This window comes from Monodelphis domestica, chromosome 1 (genome assembly GCF_027887165.1).
Source record: "Monodelphis domestica isolate mMonDom1 chromosome 1, mMonDom1.pri, whole genome shotgun sequence".
NCBI classification, from domain to species: Eukaryota; Metazoa; Chordata; class Mammalia; order Didelphimorphia; family Didelphidae; genus Monodelphis; species Monodelphis domestica.
This window is the reverse complement of record NC_077227.1, coordinates 194,770,076-194,787,965: the sequence shown is the minus strand read 5'-3', so window position 1 is coordinate 194,787,965 and position 17,890 is coordinate 194,770,076. Positions and strand designations below refer to the sequence as shown.

The 17,890-nt window shown below is 33.9% G+C and overlaps 1 protein-coding gene and 1 long non-coding RNA gene across 4 annotated transcripts in view; one reads left to right on the top strand and one right to left on the bottom strand.

The window, feature by feature from the left end:
- Positions 1-17,890, top strand: part of DPH6 (diphthamine biosynthesis 6) — a 639,691-nt gene that overhangs the window by 421,578 nt on the left and 200,223 nt on the right. Inside the window, exon 13 of one of the 3 annotated variants that reach the window (XM_056810234.1) lies at positions 11,565-12,207. The exons of the other annotated variants lie outside the window; for them this stretch is intronic. Within the exon in view, the coding sequence (XP_056666212.1) occupies positions 11,565-11,714 (150 nt within the window). The 3' untranslated portion in view covers positions 11,715-12,207. Of the gene's footprint in view, positions 1-11,564; positions 12,208-17,890 lie in introns of those variants that run through there. 3 annotated transcript variants of the gene reach the window in all.
- LOC103094524 (uncharacterized) lies at positions 5,372-5,985 on the bottom strand. The gene is made up of 2 exons (XR_460860.3): positions 5,762-5,985; positions 5,372-5,668 (listed from the first exon to the last, which is right to left on the bottom strand). It is a non-coding gene; the product is annotated as an uncharacterized LOC103094524 (long non-coding RNA).

Below are 17,890 nucleotides of genomic sequence, written 5' to 3'. Positions count from 1 at the left end.
CCTTTTCAGCTTATTAAACTAAGTAAGGTTTTTGACTGTTTTAATTTTCTTGATAAAAAGCAACCAAGTGGTAAGAAAAGAGTAGGATGCTGCAGTTGAACAACCTTGATGGGAATCCTCTTTCAATTACCTAGACCTTGTCCGATCATGAGCAAGTTAATTTACTTAGGCTTTTGTTTCCTCAAATATAAAATGAGACAGTTGAATTACATGCTTTCTAAACTCCTGTCCAGTTCTAAATTTATGACATTCTTGGAGATCCAAAAAAGTGTCATGAAAAGAGCATTGCTTTTTGAGTCAGAGGACTTCAATTTAAATGTCAGGTTTTGCCACTTACTACTACCTGCATGACCTTAGGCAAGCCACTTAGCTCTTGAGTCTCAGTTTCCTCATCTTGTAAAATGAGGTAGTTGTACAGGATGATTTCTCAGTTCTTGTTTACAACTAAATCTGTAGTCCTTTGATCCTAGTCAAATGAATATTAGAAATGAAAACTTGCAACTAAAAAACAGTCATAGTAATTCATTTAAATGGAAAAGACTTGAAAATTGTCTCCATAGTTGCTACCTCAAATAATGAATACAATTTCGCTCACAGTTCAAAAAACTAGATAGAGTCTTGCTTCATATCTCTCATTGTCCATTTTACATGAGCTTCTTATTTAGCAAAATCCTGTATTTTCAGTGTTCTGGTAAGGAAATGCAAGCTCTTTGAAATGACTCTTATACTCTCAGAAGAAGTTAATTTCTCTCAACTTTTTACTTCATTACATAAGCAGATAGGACAGTCTGCCAAGTCACATAGCAGGGGCAATGCAGAATGTAAGAAGTTATGCAGTTTGATTTAGTAAAACAGATTATAATATTGAATATTTAGAAGGTTTTTTTCCTTTTTTTTTAATGAGCACTATAGTAAAGCATTACTTTCAGGACATAGTTGACTCAATTCAATTTTAGTTTTGCCTCTCTCAGAAACTGTAATATTCCATTTCTTTCATTCCTACCTCTCCTTTTCTAAAGTTTGAGTTTACAGTGCATACCTTTCATTTGCCCTGCTAAGACCTATGTACTAGAAGCTACTATTTATTGGTCCTTACCTAATCAGAACAGGGATGATTCCATATCATGAGGATTACCCTTCTGAGTAACAACGGGTCTCTTCTTTCTTACAAAAAAGTATTAAATGACACCTCTCAGGGGAACATTCATCTGTTGTAAGGACTACATTCAGTGTTCTAGAAAAATCATTTTCTATATGGTGTCCATGTAGTCAGAAGTCTGAATGAACCTTAAATAAGGAACTTTTGAGTCTATCCTTGCTTGTAGAATTAATCCCTCTTAGTTAGACTAAATCAATTATAATTATATGATATTTTATGTCTAATATGATATGATTTAAAATAGAATATAAGAAAAAGATGTAATTTTATATTTATATACACACATACATGTATATATGAATTTATAAGTTTCATAGCTCTGGTTTAGGCCCATTCAAACTACACAGTATCATTATGAAAAGAATGAAAAAACTAAATTATTCATATTATAATTTTATTTGAGTTCTGTTCTCTAGTTTGCTTGTAAGATGCCCCTGTTTGTTATAAAAACTGGCATGTTTTGTGAAGAGATTTATGTTAATTACACAGAAAGATGCCTCAGTCAATATAGCAAATTCTACAGTGAAATTTCTGAGTTTTTTAATGTGCAATCTCTATGGTACAGAATATTTCTTGTTAATGGTACATGCCATCTATATATCTAATGATCTTTGAACTTCACGTTCATTATTATGATTATAGCTGTACCCAAATGGCAACATATTATTAAAATATGAGCTAATGATTGAAGAAACCCAGTATAATTGTGTTCATGAAAGAGAAATAACATTTTCTATGAATAAGTGTTTAGAAAACAAAATAATGACTTTAAGATGTTTAACTTAAAGTAAACACATTATGACAAATGAGAAATTCCAGACTTTACCATAGAAATGTTGTGAGTATTTGTGTGTGTGAATATATGTGTGTGTATGTATAAAAATCTGAACATGATATTAAAAGGCATTTCAACTCATTTCCTCGCTTATTTGCATAAAATGAGAAGGTTAGACTAGATAATATCCAAGGTCACTGTCAGCTCTACATTTGTGAACCTATCTTTTAAAAATGTTTTCCAATGGAAATTTCTCAAGATCTTTCATTCCAGGGATTAAAGAATGTTCTCTTATTCATATAATTTATAAAATCCATTAAAATTATGTTTATTTTCAAGGAATTACAAGGGCTTGACGTTAACTTGTTTTTTACTAGTTTGGACTTGATAGCTGTCTATTTCTGTGTTGCAAATATAAAGGGTCTAAAGAAATTCCCTTTCCACCAGATTTTTAAAGTTTTCACCTTGAACAGGTATTCATGTAAATGTTCCATATGTCATAAGGAAAACAGTTACTATTTATTTCCTTTAAGATGCACAGATATCATCAGTATGACTAATGTTTCAAAAACTGAAATAATACATTTTTCCCAATAATGGCTTTTGGCCCAGTAGTTTTATTTCAAAGACGACATTTTATCTGAATATAATTTGATGTGTTAAATCACATTTTGAAGTTACATACAAATGTGCCTAGTTTTCTAACACAACCTCTCAAAATGTTAATTTAGTTCAGATTAGTCATGAAGGTAGAAGGTATTAGTCATGAAGGAAAGGACAATAGATTTGTTTTCAGAAGCCCCAAGTTCAAGTTCCTTCCTGTGTGACTGGACAAATCACTTAGGCTCTCTGCTTCTCAATTTTCTCATCTCAAAAATGAACGAAATAGACTAGACAGTCTCTAAAAATTCTTATATTTTTCTAATGATACTTAATACTAGAAGGTAGAAGAAAAGTATTCACCCAAGTGAGTAGAGAAACTAGGTAAATAGGTTAGGGGAAAGAATGTGGCATAGGATGAAATTTTTTTTTAAATGTATTGTCTAAAAAAGATTTAATAGCTAATTTAACAAAAGAGAAGATAACAATTAAATACAGAAGAGTTTAGAAAAATACTCTCAGAATAGAAAAAAAATAAGACCTTCCAAAAGTTAAAATTTCACAGGAAAAGAGTAAAATTGTTTTCCAAGCAGATCTATTTGGCTCAGATTCCTCATCAATCTTTAGCAATATGCCCTTCTTCTAGTCCGGTCATTCATAAGCAGACAAGGCCGAGCTACCTGCCCTGAGGTATCACATCATCACCCTTTGTAGTTGAGATGCTGGGAATAAATCCTGAGAAAATGTGAAAAAGCACATCTCTGGGAAGATTATAAGAAAATCTTATCCATTTTTCTGCTGTTAAGACAAAGGCATTTTCTCCTGCATGTAAGAATACATTTTTCAGTGATCAGAAAATGTGAAAGGCTGGCAAAAAAAATTATTAAATAACAGCATTCACACATAAGAAACAGAGTTAAAAGACTGATGCTAGAACCTTCTGTAGACTTTATCATAATTTAAAAATATGCAGATTCTGACCATTTAAAATATCATCCCTTTATCTAGCTTTTAACATTTTCTTTCATTATTGGTTGTTAACTTATAAGCTAATATGTTTCTTATTTATAATTATTACTGAATTGTAAAGACTGTTTTGAAAAGAAAGGCAGCAGAATCTGATTATTTGTGTGGTGTTTTGGCATTTCGTTTCTTTGAGGTTTAGGTTACTATCTACTGGTGATCCTGGAGTCCAGGTAATAACTTCCCTTTCTCAGCATGAATAACTTTGTTATGTTTCTTTTAGATGAATTTGATTTGTGTTGGCTACTTCTATTATTAACTACATGAAACTAGTTTGGGATTTAATTGTTTATTTTTACTTTTAAGACCTGCTGGACTGAATGATGTTTGATTTATACACTCCTGGAAAAAAAAATGGGCATCACATAAACCACTGGGAAATAACATGATAAACACCTTGACCTTATAGTGACAAACAGTATGGCATGCATAGAAGACAACTGCATTGGGTGGAGGAGAGAAGGAAGTGGATAATTATTTGTAGCAGTGCTTTTACTGTTGTTCGAATGAGACAGACTAACAGTGGCAGCAGTCATTTTGCTGAATCAAAGTCCATGTTAGTCGCATTATACACTGCCACAAAAGGTTGTTAAGGCTGGTATTAGCATGTACCACTGAGGACATTGGAAGGACTCGATCTGTCACACTAAATCGCCTTCTTGCCCTCAACCATTGAAGTCTCCAGCTCCTCTGACATGTTCTTTCATTAATGGCCTGGCCTTGACAACTGATCCTAATTGCCTCTGAACCGCACTTCATGTATTATTGGTGTCTGCCTGCCCTGGTTCATGTCAACAAGCCACAGCATGCACAGGGTGTGCCCAATGCCTTTTGCTGCAATGATGCTCACATAGGCATGTACCTCTGAGGGATGGTGGTCTCACTGGAAAGAAAGTAGAAAGCAAAAGATTTCCCTGAATCTTCCTAGGAATACTTATAGGTGGATTTGTGCTACATATTTATTATGACATATATGATCTCAGTAAAAAATAATAAGCAAGATTCCATTAAGTTATAGATATAAATGCTGACTAATAGTTGGCCTTATTTTAGTCACTGGATAAGTATTTTATATATACATATATATATATATATATATATATATATATATATATATATATATAAAAAATATAAGTTATTTACATTAAACAGCTTTTTCAGCTTGAAACAAACCATACTTAGTAGCTCTTCCTTTTCCTTTTAAAAATTTACTTAACAGTTCTGGTCTAAATAAAAATAAGAGAAAAAAGGAAGTATATGTCCTGTTGTCTAGTTCCAAATTAGAAAATGTCTAGTTTGCCAAAAATGTAAACAGTAAATTTTTACTGGAATAATAAATTAATTCTCCCTTTACTTGAGATGCTCAACTGGGAAGATTCCATTTTGATTTTATGTAGTATAAAGTGAATAGTTTGCTTACAGAAAAAAAATTTTAATTTTTTAAAATGTCATTTGAGTTATCTGAGATATTTACTTTCTTTTTTTTTTAAACAATGTCCCTGACACTTAAAATTTGCCTCATTCCTTTGACAATTTTTACAGTCACCTCTCTGAACAACAATACTAGATTCTTTCAATCTTTTCATCCTTTTTTTAATTTATTGAAGGCAGTTTTCTTGGGAGCCTTTTAAACATGCAAGTTCTACCAGTGATCATAAAAAATAAATCATAGCAGCTCTTTGGTGCTAGGTATCATTTAGCCTAATCTAGACAGTGACATTTGGGCCACTAACAGCATAATCATGGTTATTGCTACAAATTGCTCCATGTTTGAGTTTTAATGTTATAAGTAAATTATGCCACAGGATAAAATATATGTTTCTTTGGGAATTCAACATGTTTATTTCAGCATTGTGGCCATAGACGATCATAGACTGTAGTCTTCTTTCATGTAGTCATATTGCCCCCTTCTGACACAGGGAAGAATTGTCCTGAAGTTCCTTTTCCTCTTCCTACAGGCTTTTCTCCTTTTGCTTCACAGGTTGATCACTCACAGAGGGAAAACAAAACAAACCAACCAAAAAAAAAATCAAAATAACTCAAATCAAGACATTTCACAAATGTTTTTATGGAAAAAAGTAGAGAGAGATTTTCTTCTTTAAGATGAGCATCTAAGAGAATTAAGTTGAAATGCTTTAGTAATTTATAATAATATTTACCCTACATTCCCCTCCCCCTCCCCCAAAGTTCTTTGTTTTCTAGACCTTAGTGCTGTCCTTCTTTGTGGTTTGAGGTTTCTTGTCAAATGGTTCTTCCAATTTAAAGTTAAATTCTGGTTTGGAAGTTACATGGCAAGAAAGGCTGCCCGGCGGATGTAGGGCAGAGGTGGCCGCAGCTGGGATTAGGAGATGGAGGAGATGGCAAATATTGTTTCACCATCATTCAATCAGACAACATGCCCTTCAGCAGAACGGCAAGCCCTCCTGATTCTTTGGAATTAGTAAGATTAGCATGAAACGCATAATGCAGCATGATGGAATTCGTCATAATTTGCATTGTCCTGGAAAGATGTGGTTTGATAGAGCGATGCATCTTGTAGCATGTCATATCCCACGGGCAGGTCACAGAGGAAGCTTGGCAGAAGTAATTTTGCGATATGTGCTTCAGTTGTAAATGCCTCATAACCAATTTGTCAAAAAATAAAAAAAGTGGAGGTCAAGAGAGTGGAGGGAGGCGGGTAGTTGCCAAAGGATCACAAAACGTCGGGGACACTTTCCTAAAATACATCAGATTTGTGTGTTGTATGTAGTCAGATGAGAATATAATGACTTTCTTCAAAGAATTCTTTAAATTACCAAGAAGCTACTTATGATGAGTGTAAACTTCTTTCATGGAATAGGAAGAGTAAAATATTACAGACTCTACAGATATTCTGGTAAACTTTATTTATGGAAGCTGCTTATAGAAATGATCACATGCAGAAGCATTAGGAAAGGTTTTCTGAGAGCCTGTATCTGACCTTGATAATGTTCCCAAACTACAGATAGAAAAGGATAATCAGCATGTAGTTGACAAAACAGACATGACAGTGTTACTTATCTGCTGCGGCATTTCTGGAAATGGGCATGTAGAATTCAGACAGGCAAGGGGAATACACATATTTACAGTAGCATCTCAAGAAAAAAAAAGGTCCAATGTCAGGAATTGACCATGGTTTATTTATGGACTACCTGACAGCAATGCCACTATCTTTGATATTTAGAAATTTCTTCCGCCCAAGAACATTATAACTAGTGTTCATAGGTTATGTTATTTATCATTTCAATATCTGCTTCTACTTCAAGAAGACATTTTGCAATGTCTCCTTTATTTGTCTTTCTTTATACATTTCAAACAAAAGATTAATGCTGGCAGTTCAGTAACACTGATCTTTTATGACAGTTGAACATTTGTGGGTTGAGGGTCTAATAAGAAAATAAAGAAAATGGAGATTTTGAAAAAAAAAGAAAATCATTTCTTGCAAAGATCAAACTTACAATACAAAATGTTGCTTCTTACTAAAAGGTTTGATAGTCAGACTAATCTTTTTCTCAGATGGTTATAATTGTCAAATTAGGGTTTTTTGAAAACTGAATTATCTTAGGACACTGATTAACATGAATAAATCTTTCAACACCCAGTATCTGGAAACATGATACATATGAAACTAATAATGACTTCCAATTAGAAGGAGATCAAGAACTGTGTGAAGTTTTAAGAAGTATTATTTATAGAGTTCTGCAGCACAAAAGTAATTCTTAATAACATTGGTTCAGGGTATTTTTAATCACGTCCAGCTTCCAAAATAATATTCCTTTATATTAACTATATATTTATAAACCTTTGTTGTCAATATTCCACAACACTGATGAAGTTTTCAAAAAATATTCTTTTATTTAATGAAACTTAATACAGGATATAAATGCCAACAATTTTTTTTAATTAAAAGTATTCCCTTACCTCATCATTTGTTGACTTATTTTTAAAAAATTAAACTTATGTTTGTTGACTTTCCCCTTGTGGGCCATAGCATTCTAATTATGAATAGTGTGCTTAGTATGATATTCACCTTGTAGCCTACATCTTTTAAAATGTGACATTTCAAACCTCTTTTTCTTCACTCAAACTTCTAAATGTTCTAATTTATCTTCCAATTTCTAGGGTATCACTATGAAAATCAAAGGCACCTGTTGCTTTCCCTGTGGTATGTCTTTGTTTGCAGTTTACATCAGGGAGACAGGTGTCTTTTAAGCTGTCTTTCCAAGTAGAAGTCACAGGTTTACAAATATATGGTGGAATGAAGAAAATGAATACCATCTTTTTCTTAAAGAAAAATGTTTATATTGTTTCTTAGTTCAGAAAATAGTCCCCCAAAATGTTAATAAAAATGCTTAATTATAAATTTCATATTCAATTAAGAAGTTGCCTTTGTCTAAATGCAAAAAAAGTAGAATAAAAGAATTTTCAAGGCCCATTCCTTAATATTATTCTGGTATTCTTCTTAGTAAACATTGATGTTATAGTGTTAGCTTGAGCTTTGAAGCCTCATCAATCAAGAGGTATTTATTATTCACTTCCTATCAAAATCAATAACTATCTCATGAATACTTCTCCATACGAGACCCTATGGGGTATACTGAAATAAATAAGACATAGCCTCTGCCCTCAAGAAGCTTATAAATTGTTAAGATATATAAAACATATACACAAATAACTTCTATAAGGTAGAATGTGTTAACACTACAAAAGAGATACAAAGTACTAATGGAGTACAGAGAAGAGAGCAAGAACAGATTACTTAATGGTACTCAGGGAAGAATTTGTGGAGAAGCATTTCTTAAGCTTGCCTTTAAAAATAATAGGGATTTTGACTGAAAGGGATGAGGGGTGGGGGATAGCCTCTCAAGTATGAGGATTGACATAAGCAAAAGCCCCAAAGTGTAGATGTTCAGGACATGTTCAGCAAATATCTGGTATTCTGTTGTTCAGTTTCTCCTTCAGGAAGATGCCTTTGCACTTCTTCTATGAACTATTCAGCATAGATAAAATCACCTTTGAATTATGTGGTGACAATTTGACCTTCTATCTACCAAAAAAGCATACCAACTCATTAAAGCAATCAACCACCCTTCTATCCACCTACTTGCTATGAAAACTGCTTCTGGAGCAGTTTCTAGCTTTTGATAGTTGCCTAGGAAAATTAATGATCATCACGTTTTTATACAAGTGTACACATTTTGCAGACCATCAAGTAAAATATAGCTATATACAAAATAGATAAGACAAATACATATAGAAAGATAGTTCCCAGCATTTTGGTAGACTACAGTGTTTACAAAATAAATAGATTTCTTTTAAAACATATCAACTCTCTGACTCTCTTCCTCATTCCCTCCCTCTACTTTCATAAGAAATTTTATAATCTTTTTCACATCTGCCTTGGCTCCATTTGTTAGGCATTCTTGCCTCAGATTATTAATGGGTTTTTTCCCACCAGTTATATGTTCAATATCTGTCTTATCTGAGTATTACAATCAACTGGTTTCTGTTCTTAGGTAACATCACTATTAGAAACAGTGGTCAATACAGAATCAAAGAACAAAAGGTCTTTGAGTCCATTTATAATCTAGTCATGGACAATACAGCAGGAGTCCTATCTTGCAGAAAAATTTGGGGACAAATAAGCAACTTGTTTAGTTATCTGGAATATCAGCTAAATAGCTCTTCTTTCTTCCACCAAATTAATTTCCAAGATTTTTAAAGAGAACCTTTATGCCTACTATTAATTCATAGAATCAAAAGAATCTTTCTGATTAGCTTCTATTGCTAATTTATTGTTTTAATGAAAGTCTATTTGCCATCTATAAATACCTTGAAGAACTGTTGATAACAGAACAGCTACAGAAGAAAAAAAGCATAGCTAGGAATGAAACCTGCTGTATTTTAGGCACAGTTTCTGTCCTCTAGGGTGGCTTCTTTAATGCCTCTCAATGTACATAGGTATTGGAGCACTCACCTATGAATTTTCCTTTTATTATTTCTGTCACAGGTTTACTTTCATTTAATACAAAAGTTGATGTATGAATTTGCTCCAGGCTGAAACTTGACATATAAGTCCTAAAGTCCACTACTAGGTAGAATGGGACTAAATGTGACTTCCCCTCTATTCACAGCTACCTCTTTCAACCTCAAGGAAAAAAAATTAAAGGAATAGGTCTGTCTGACTGTTTTGAAGTTGTAAAATAAATAAATAAATAAATGAAGCAATGAGTTCTCATTCTTTTTGCGATTCATTAATTTTTAAACCACTATTTTTATTACCTAGAAGTTTTTGCAGGCTGTTCATCCATGATGTAAGCAAGCTCCCTTTGAGTATTTCAGAATAAAAATTTAACAAAATGCCCACCATTTTACCATTAAACACACACAGGCATGCATGCACACTTTGCAATAAATAGAATGAATATAAGCTCCTTGAAAATAGGATCTGTCTCACATTTGTATTTTGTGTCCCTCTGTGAACTCACTATGCTTAGCATAGTGTCTAATACATGGTAGGCACTTAATCATAGTAATAATAATAAGTATCATTTTTAAAACACTTTCATTTTGCCATGTACTTTAAAATATTATCTCATCAATAAATAAATTAATTTAAAAATTTTTAAGTATATTATCTCTTCCTCACAACAACCCTGGTGTCTGAGTGCTATTATTATCCCATTTTATAGGTAAGACAGGCTGTGGTTAATTACCTTGCTGAAAGCCACTCAGCTAGTCATTGTCAGAGGCTAGATTTGAACTTGGGTCTTCCTGACTCCCAAGTTAAGTGCCCTATCCATTTCAGTCACCCAGTTTGATTAGTTAATTGTGATTCCATTATAAAAATGTTTATTGTAGTGGGAAGATGAAGCTTGTTTCTTAAATATTTTGCCAGAATCTTCGGCAAGTCCAACCAAATTAGAAAGGGTTCCCTTTTGGGTCTGGTGAAGGACTGTCAAAGGATAAATTTAGCAAAGTTCAGAATGGCTTCTTCTCAGACTCTGTGAGTCAGCAGGTATTGATGGGAAGGGTACAGGGAACATGAGGACAGGCAGCACAATTCATTAAACTGACTACTAAGGTGTTAGCATATCTGGGGTCTTCTTCCATGGAGGTAGGCATGCACTCTTGAAGAATGGAAACCATCTGGGAGATATTTTTTATGTATAGACTGCTAAACATGTGTTCTAGATATTAGCTAAGCAGGAAAGAGAAAAACCATTTAAAGAAGTTTTCAAATTTTCTCTTTTATCAGAATTCCCTTAAAAACAAAACAAACAAACAAACAAACAAACAAAAAAATCTCTTGTCTTGGTAAAACCAAGATGGAAAGCAGGAGGTTGTTTTCTTTGTTTTGTTTTGTTTTCCCCTAAAACCTCAAGGCTGATAGAAATGTAAATGTACCTTCAGCAACCAGCTGTGATCAAAATGGAGCCATATCACTTAAAATCTGGGAATATCCAGTAAAGTAAGACTGATGAGCATTTGACCTTAGTAGAGAATGAGTTGGGAGATTGCAGAAGATATTATTTCATTCCAATCTGTGTATCACAGTCTGCACTCAGAAAAGAAAGAAAACTTAAAGATAGCATTTTCTATAGTATATAGCAGATAAGCTACTTCATTTCAGCTACTAGACATGTACTTGAATACAGCTGGTTTAATGAAAATTAAACAGAGATTTTGGACATATGCTTCCCTGGGACATATTTCCTAAAATAGAAACCAAAATTGTTCTCACAAAATTAACATTGTTCATAGTAAGGTCATTTAGAGGATTTTCTCATTTGAAAAAGGATCTTCAAAAAGTTGTAAGATTATTGTAAGAATGATAACTAGGTCTTATATGAGGAAATAATAAAGACTTGTATTGGCTTTACTTAACGAAGAGGAGGCTAATGCAATAATATAAATACTATAGCATGTTTTCAGCTATGTGAGGTATTTTTTTATGAGAAGAACGCTGATCATGATCATTTCTTTTAGATATCAAATGAACAAAAAAGAGAAAATACTTTTAAAGGAAAAGAGAAGAATTTTTCACCAAACAGGAGGAAGGATGTCAACTATCATCAGAGTATTAAAATTCTGATACAGTCTGCTGTTGTGGAATCTCTGTATTTAAACATCTTTTAAGAAGAGAGAGTAGAAAACTATGTGGCCTGAATAGTCCAGATATTAACCTAAGGATAGACAGTTTACATCTTAAAGTCTCTTTTATTTTTATAATTTCAAGATTCTATGCAATGTGTCCTATTTAGGAGCTAATTACCGGTTTTCTCCATGTCTTTTATTTCTGTCATGTGTTCCTCTTTCTGCCTTTCAGGAGCATATTGCCTATTGCTCCTTAGTAATGCCAACAAAGGATAGAATACAATAAAGAACCCATTCTACTACTACCACTTGGAGACAATTCTTTCCCCTTCTGCCTTCATTTGAATTGTGTTCTGGCTACTTCATCTTGAATAAAGTGTTTTACATTATAACAGGAAGAAGTGATCAATATGACCCTGGAATCATATTTAATTAAGATGTTTACCCTGCAATGAGTGAGGTATCAAGTCCAAATGTCCTTTTATCTTTCCTAGTAAAGCCCTCCCTAAATTACCAGATGAAAGATGATGACTAATGACAGTAAGTTATTGAATTAAATGAATACAAAGGTTGAATGGTACTTAAATCTATGTCCTTTGAACCTCTAATTTTGGCATTTAGTATAACAAATTTGCCATGATATTTAGAAGAACATGTACTATCTCAGTACAAAAAAAAAATCCATAAACATTTCTACGAATAGGATAAGGGTCTTATTAATCTTTACTCCTCTCTGCATTTAGCATACAGCCTTGACAATATTAAACAACTACTTATTAAAAGTAAATTTCCTTATGATTGGCAATATTTTACTTTATTATTTTCTAAGTAGAAGTCAAATTCTTCTAAGTTAGTTTAGAAAATAGAATAGTTTTAGTTCAATTTGCATGGGATGCCCAATTTCATATGTAAACATTATTACCTTCTTCTCTACTTCCTGTTACTTTCTATGACAATCCTTCAAAGGATACCTCCTGCTATACACCCTTTGGCACCCAAACTTTCTGAGCCTCAGTTTCCTTATCTATAAAATAAGAAGATTATACTAAATCCTCCATAGGTCCCTTTTACTTCCAAATCTTTGAAACTATGATCCTACAGCCTTCATGAAACTTTTACTAGGTTAAAAAAATTCCTTCTAACTTAATTCAGCTTGACAAAATATTCCCAAGTATGTGTTATATTCAGAACATTTGTAGACTCATCTACTCTATGGTACTTATTTACTATCTTAAATTGTTGATATTTGTATAGGATTCTTTATCTTCCTAATCATATTAAAAAATCATAAAACGCAGAGACTATCTCATTTTCTTCCAAGATAACTTGAAATATTAAACACACCATAAATACCTGTTGATCATTTGTATTTTACTTTAACTGCTTCAGTTTGTCATGCTATTTATGTCAACTTCCATTTTAAAGAGTACTTTCATTGATAATCTATTTAAAACTCCTTTAGGATATTAGTTTTATCACTTTCAACTTTGTTTCTTGAAGCTTTTTCTATAGATATTTTAATTTTGTTTCTATTTTATGTGTCTAGTTCAATTTAACCAATATTAAATTATTATTATGCTTATTACCATATTATGCTAAGTCCTGAAAATATAAAGATGAAGAAAAGTGAAACAACTGAGAGATTGGAAAGTTAGTTCTTCTATCCAGAAACATCCAAGAATGCTCAATACAGAAGAAACAAACCTGAGCAAACATTCATATTTTTATCCTGAGAAAATATTTTTGTAAATCTAGCTTTTTTTTTTTTAAGTGTGAAATTTTCCTACAAATACATTGGGTATTTGTAGGAAATTTGTAGGGTAAGGATTTCCTATGGGATGTTAACATCAATGACTTACATATGAGAAATAATGCAAAACGGGATTAAGGATGCATAGGCCTGGAAAAGGTACCAGACACATAAGGAGAGTAAGGAATGAAAACATCCTAAATGTTGCAGTGGAATTATTGAAATATGAGAACAAATGAAGACGGCCTCCTACACAATATGTAGATTCTTTATGTAAGATTTACAGAGGAAAAAAGAATCTCAGAAGTGGAAACATGGGTAGAGTTGCTGCCGTATTGCAGTAACCCTACTAATAAGATCATGGCTCCACATTTCTTGGAATTGTAGAGGTAGAAGGGCCTTAGAGGTCATATGGCCAGAGTCCCTTATTTTATAGGTAAGAAAACTGAAGCCCAGAGATGATACATTGTCTGCCCAAGATTATGTAGGTAATAAGTAACAAAGCTAGGATTTAAACCCAAGTCTCTTGACCTCACACTGAGTGCTACCTTCCTTATTTATTCTCTGCTTCAAACATGAGAGGCAGCTGTAGAATAGTAGTAATAGTAAGAGATATGAGTCCTGTGGTCTGACACATCCTGGCTATTTAATCTGGGGCAAGTCATTTAACCTCTAAATGCCTCAATCAAACTAAGACTATAAGTTGAGCAGAAGGTACTCACTGGTAGAAAAAGTTCTCTGAGAGTTTCCTATATTGGTGAAAACATAGGTCTAGTTCAAATAGTAGTAATCTCTCTGTAACCGAGGATGACGATTGTCTTTGTGCGTTTTCATCTATGATAGATGAGTGTGCACAAAGACACTTGTGTGTGAAGGAGATTTAAGTGGAAAAGTCGATGCACAGAGACAGTCCCACTCCCTTGGCATTGGAAGCCTGGGTCCAGTGGCACGAAAAGTCGTTACACCTGGGGACTTTCTCAGCTGCATTGGATGGCCGTGTTGTCCTTTGTGCTCCAACCTGCCCTAAGCACTCCACAGTGCTTTGCTGCGTCGCCGTCTCAGCCATTGAACCTTCTTATTGGTTTCTTCCGTCTGTTCAGCCGAAGCAGTCTTCACATACTGGGTGAGCAAGGCCCTAGTTCAAATAATTCTAATAATAAAATCTCAAATGTTGGAGGACTGAGTTCTTCTAAAAATAATAATAGCAATAATTTATACAACTTATAATGAGATAGAGATATCTGATATATGAATAATAACTTGGTGCATTAACCATTACAGATTTATTCACAACAAAAAGTTGAGGTATGTATTGTACATGTTTTTATACTCATTTTAGAAATGAAGAAATTGAGGTTCAGAAATAATAATTGACTTATAATGGTCACATAACTATTAAATGTCAGAGCCAGGTACCTTTAAACAATCCTCTGCCAAGACCAACTCCTATGTTTTGATTCGCCACCTTCCTAGAATCAGAGTTTTGTATATAGAAACAAATCAGGACTTGGGGACAAAAAGAGGAGGTTAAATGTCTTGCCAGAGAAACTGGCCCCTGTCTTTTTCATGCAGCCATGTTTAACAGCCAGTTTTTCTAAGAACGAGCAGACCTAGAATAGTCTATCTAGGTCTATGAGGATTAAGAAAAGAGATGTTTAAAAAAATTAGCTCATGAACATGTAATGTATCAGATCCTACCAATTTCATGTAACCCCAGTGAAGTAAGATTTACTAAATCAGACTACTAAAATATACTGGGTTAAAAATGCAAGAAATGCTTCCTTCCTATTTTTCCTTTTCTAAGAAGAGCTCCTTGATTAAATGTGAACTCATTTAGATTGCTAAAGTAAACTCCAAAGTCAAGTTTATATTAAAAGATTACTTACCTTACACCTGCCTAACTGGAAGAATAATACTTATAGTTTCATGTTACAAACTGCACAGAGGCATAAAAAGCTCAGTATCTATCCCTGTTTCCATCCCAGAGATGAGCCTAAAACCGCAGACCTCCAGATCTTCCCTTTCTCGACTAGAATTATCTTGCATTTAAGGGATGATACAAACACCAACCTACCTGACAAGATTAGCTAAAATGGATGTACTCTCCTCACGATATTGTTTCTCTGAAAACGACCTTCCACTTCAACATTGCACAGGCCTGGAGATTTATAGCTGGTGCCTTTATTTCCATTATTTCTTTTTTTTCTCTTGGTCACCACTGTGTTTACCTTGGTTGATGCCATTGGATACAGTGATTCCATTCTTTGTTTTTTGTCTGACCCTGCTGATTGTTTTCTGCAATTTCGTTAACATTTTTGAGAGATTAGAAATATAGCCTTGGCAACATAAAATAGAAGTGAAGAATACAGAAGGTTGTGGTCCTGAAATCTATTGAAATAAATGTATTCATGCTGGCTGAAAGCTTTGTTGCCTAAATAAGGCTTAGCATCCCCTAAGAAAGACTGTGCTTTGAGTTCTTAACCAGGTCTGTGTGATTCTTTTCCTCACTCTGCCTATATAACTTCATATGGATTGCTTTGGTTACATCCACTTTTGTACCATAAATTTCAATACACTCAATCTTCGCTGACTTTTAATAAGTAATTTTAAATGGTGTGTGATGAATTTAGGTTGCCCTTTTCCATTTGTGTTGTAATCATAGTTGTAAATACAACCTTGATTACCAGCTTTGGAGCTTACAAGTGAGGAAAAATAGTGGAAATTTGTAATTAGTCCAGAGGAAATTAATGAAAACAAATAAAGAATTATAAAATATTTTTGAGAAAAGACTTAAGGAAAAGGAATCATTTAATTTAGAGAGTAAAACCTAGGAGTAGATTATTAAATGGTGTTCTCCAAACTTGTAGAAGGAATGTTGACTGGTTTTTATAGGAGCTAGAGAAAAAAAATCATAATTACCAGCTGCAGTCCCTATCCCTATTGATATACTGCTTTATTTTATGGATATATATATAGTATAAACATTACTTTATTTGAGGCTTACAACACCCTTAGTAATAATGTTGCCATTTTTGCAAATAAGAAAACAGAGCCAGAAACGAAGTAATTCTTACAAGGTCACTTGTAATTGGCAGAATCAGGAGTTAGAATTTAAATCTGTTGACTCCAAACTCCCTGTTCCTTGTATTTGCACCACACCATCTGTAAACTTGAGTCTAACAATAGCAAATAAGGGTCTACATTAGGAAGTTCAAAGAATCAAAGATTAAGAGCTAGAAAAGACTTTAGAAGCCATCTAGCCCAACATTTTCATTTTTATAAATGAGGAAACTGGCCCAGTTGGCCTTTTCTCCATTCTACATGTTGGTTTGGTCATTTTAATTGTTTCTGCCTCTTCCTGACCTCATCTGGGGATTATCTTGGCAAAGGTACTTGAGTGGTATCCTGTTTCTTTTTCCAGACCATTTTATAGATGAGGAACTGAAGCAAATAGGGTTAAGTGGCTTGCCCAGCATGACATAGCTAGTGTCTGAGGCTAGTTTTGAACTCAGGAAGAATCTTCCTAACTTTAGGTCCAGAACTCTATTCAGTGTGCTACCTAGCTGCCCCCTGTTCTTCATATACAACATTCTACCTCACATCTCCATGGTTTTCCACTGTATATGCCCCCTGTGCCTCATGCCTTGAATGTACTTCACCCTTAGCTCTTATCTTATAGACTCCCTCTTCCTTTAAGGCTCTGTTGAGTGGGCAGCTAGGTAGCACAGTAGATAGAGCAACAGGCCTGGAGTTGGGAGGATTTGGGTTCAAATCTGAACTCAGACACTAACTAGCTATGTGATCCTGAGCAAGTCACCCTTGCTGTTCTTCTGGCTTAGAACTGATACTAAAACAGAAGGCAAGGGTTTAAAAATAAAAAAAGTAAAAAGACTCTACTGAAGCACTACCCTCTACATTGAGTCTTTCCTCATGAGGCCAGCTACCAGTACCCGTCCTCTCCCTACAATACCTTGTATTTGTTTTGTATTTATTCTGGATATACTCACATATTTACATATCATGATAGAGAATCAGCTTCTTGAGGGAGCAGGGGCTGATTTGTTCTCATCTTTTGTATCCCTAGCATCTAGCATAGAACCTGGCACACAGGGATAAGGAACTAGAGTTCTGATTTCCATGACAGAAAGAAATCTGAGTTGAGAAAACATCCTTTGCCAATACAGATCAGTTCCTTCTCTTATTCTCTATAGCTCTTATATAAATTCTTAATGAATTTCCAAGACACTGAAAGGTTAAATGACATGTCCAGGGTCACATAGCCTGTCAGCCAACACTTGAATTCAGGTCTTTTGTCTTCAATGCCAACTCTCTACTCACTCTGCTGGGGCTAAATCTGATAGTTGGTACTCAATAAATGCTGTTTGCCTGATTGATTGATGAACTGATCTTTCTTTGAATGTCTTCCAAATATATTTCTCTAGCCTTGACTTTTCACTTTCCTCTAATC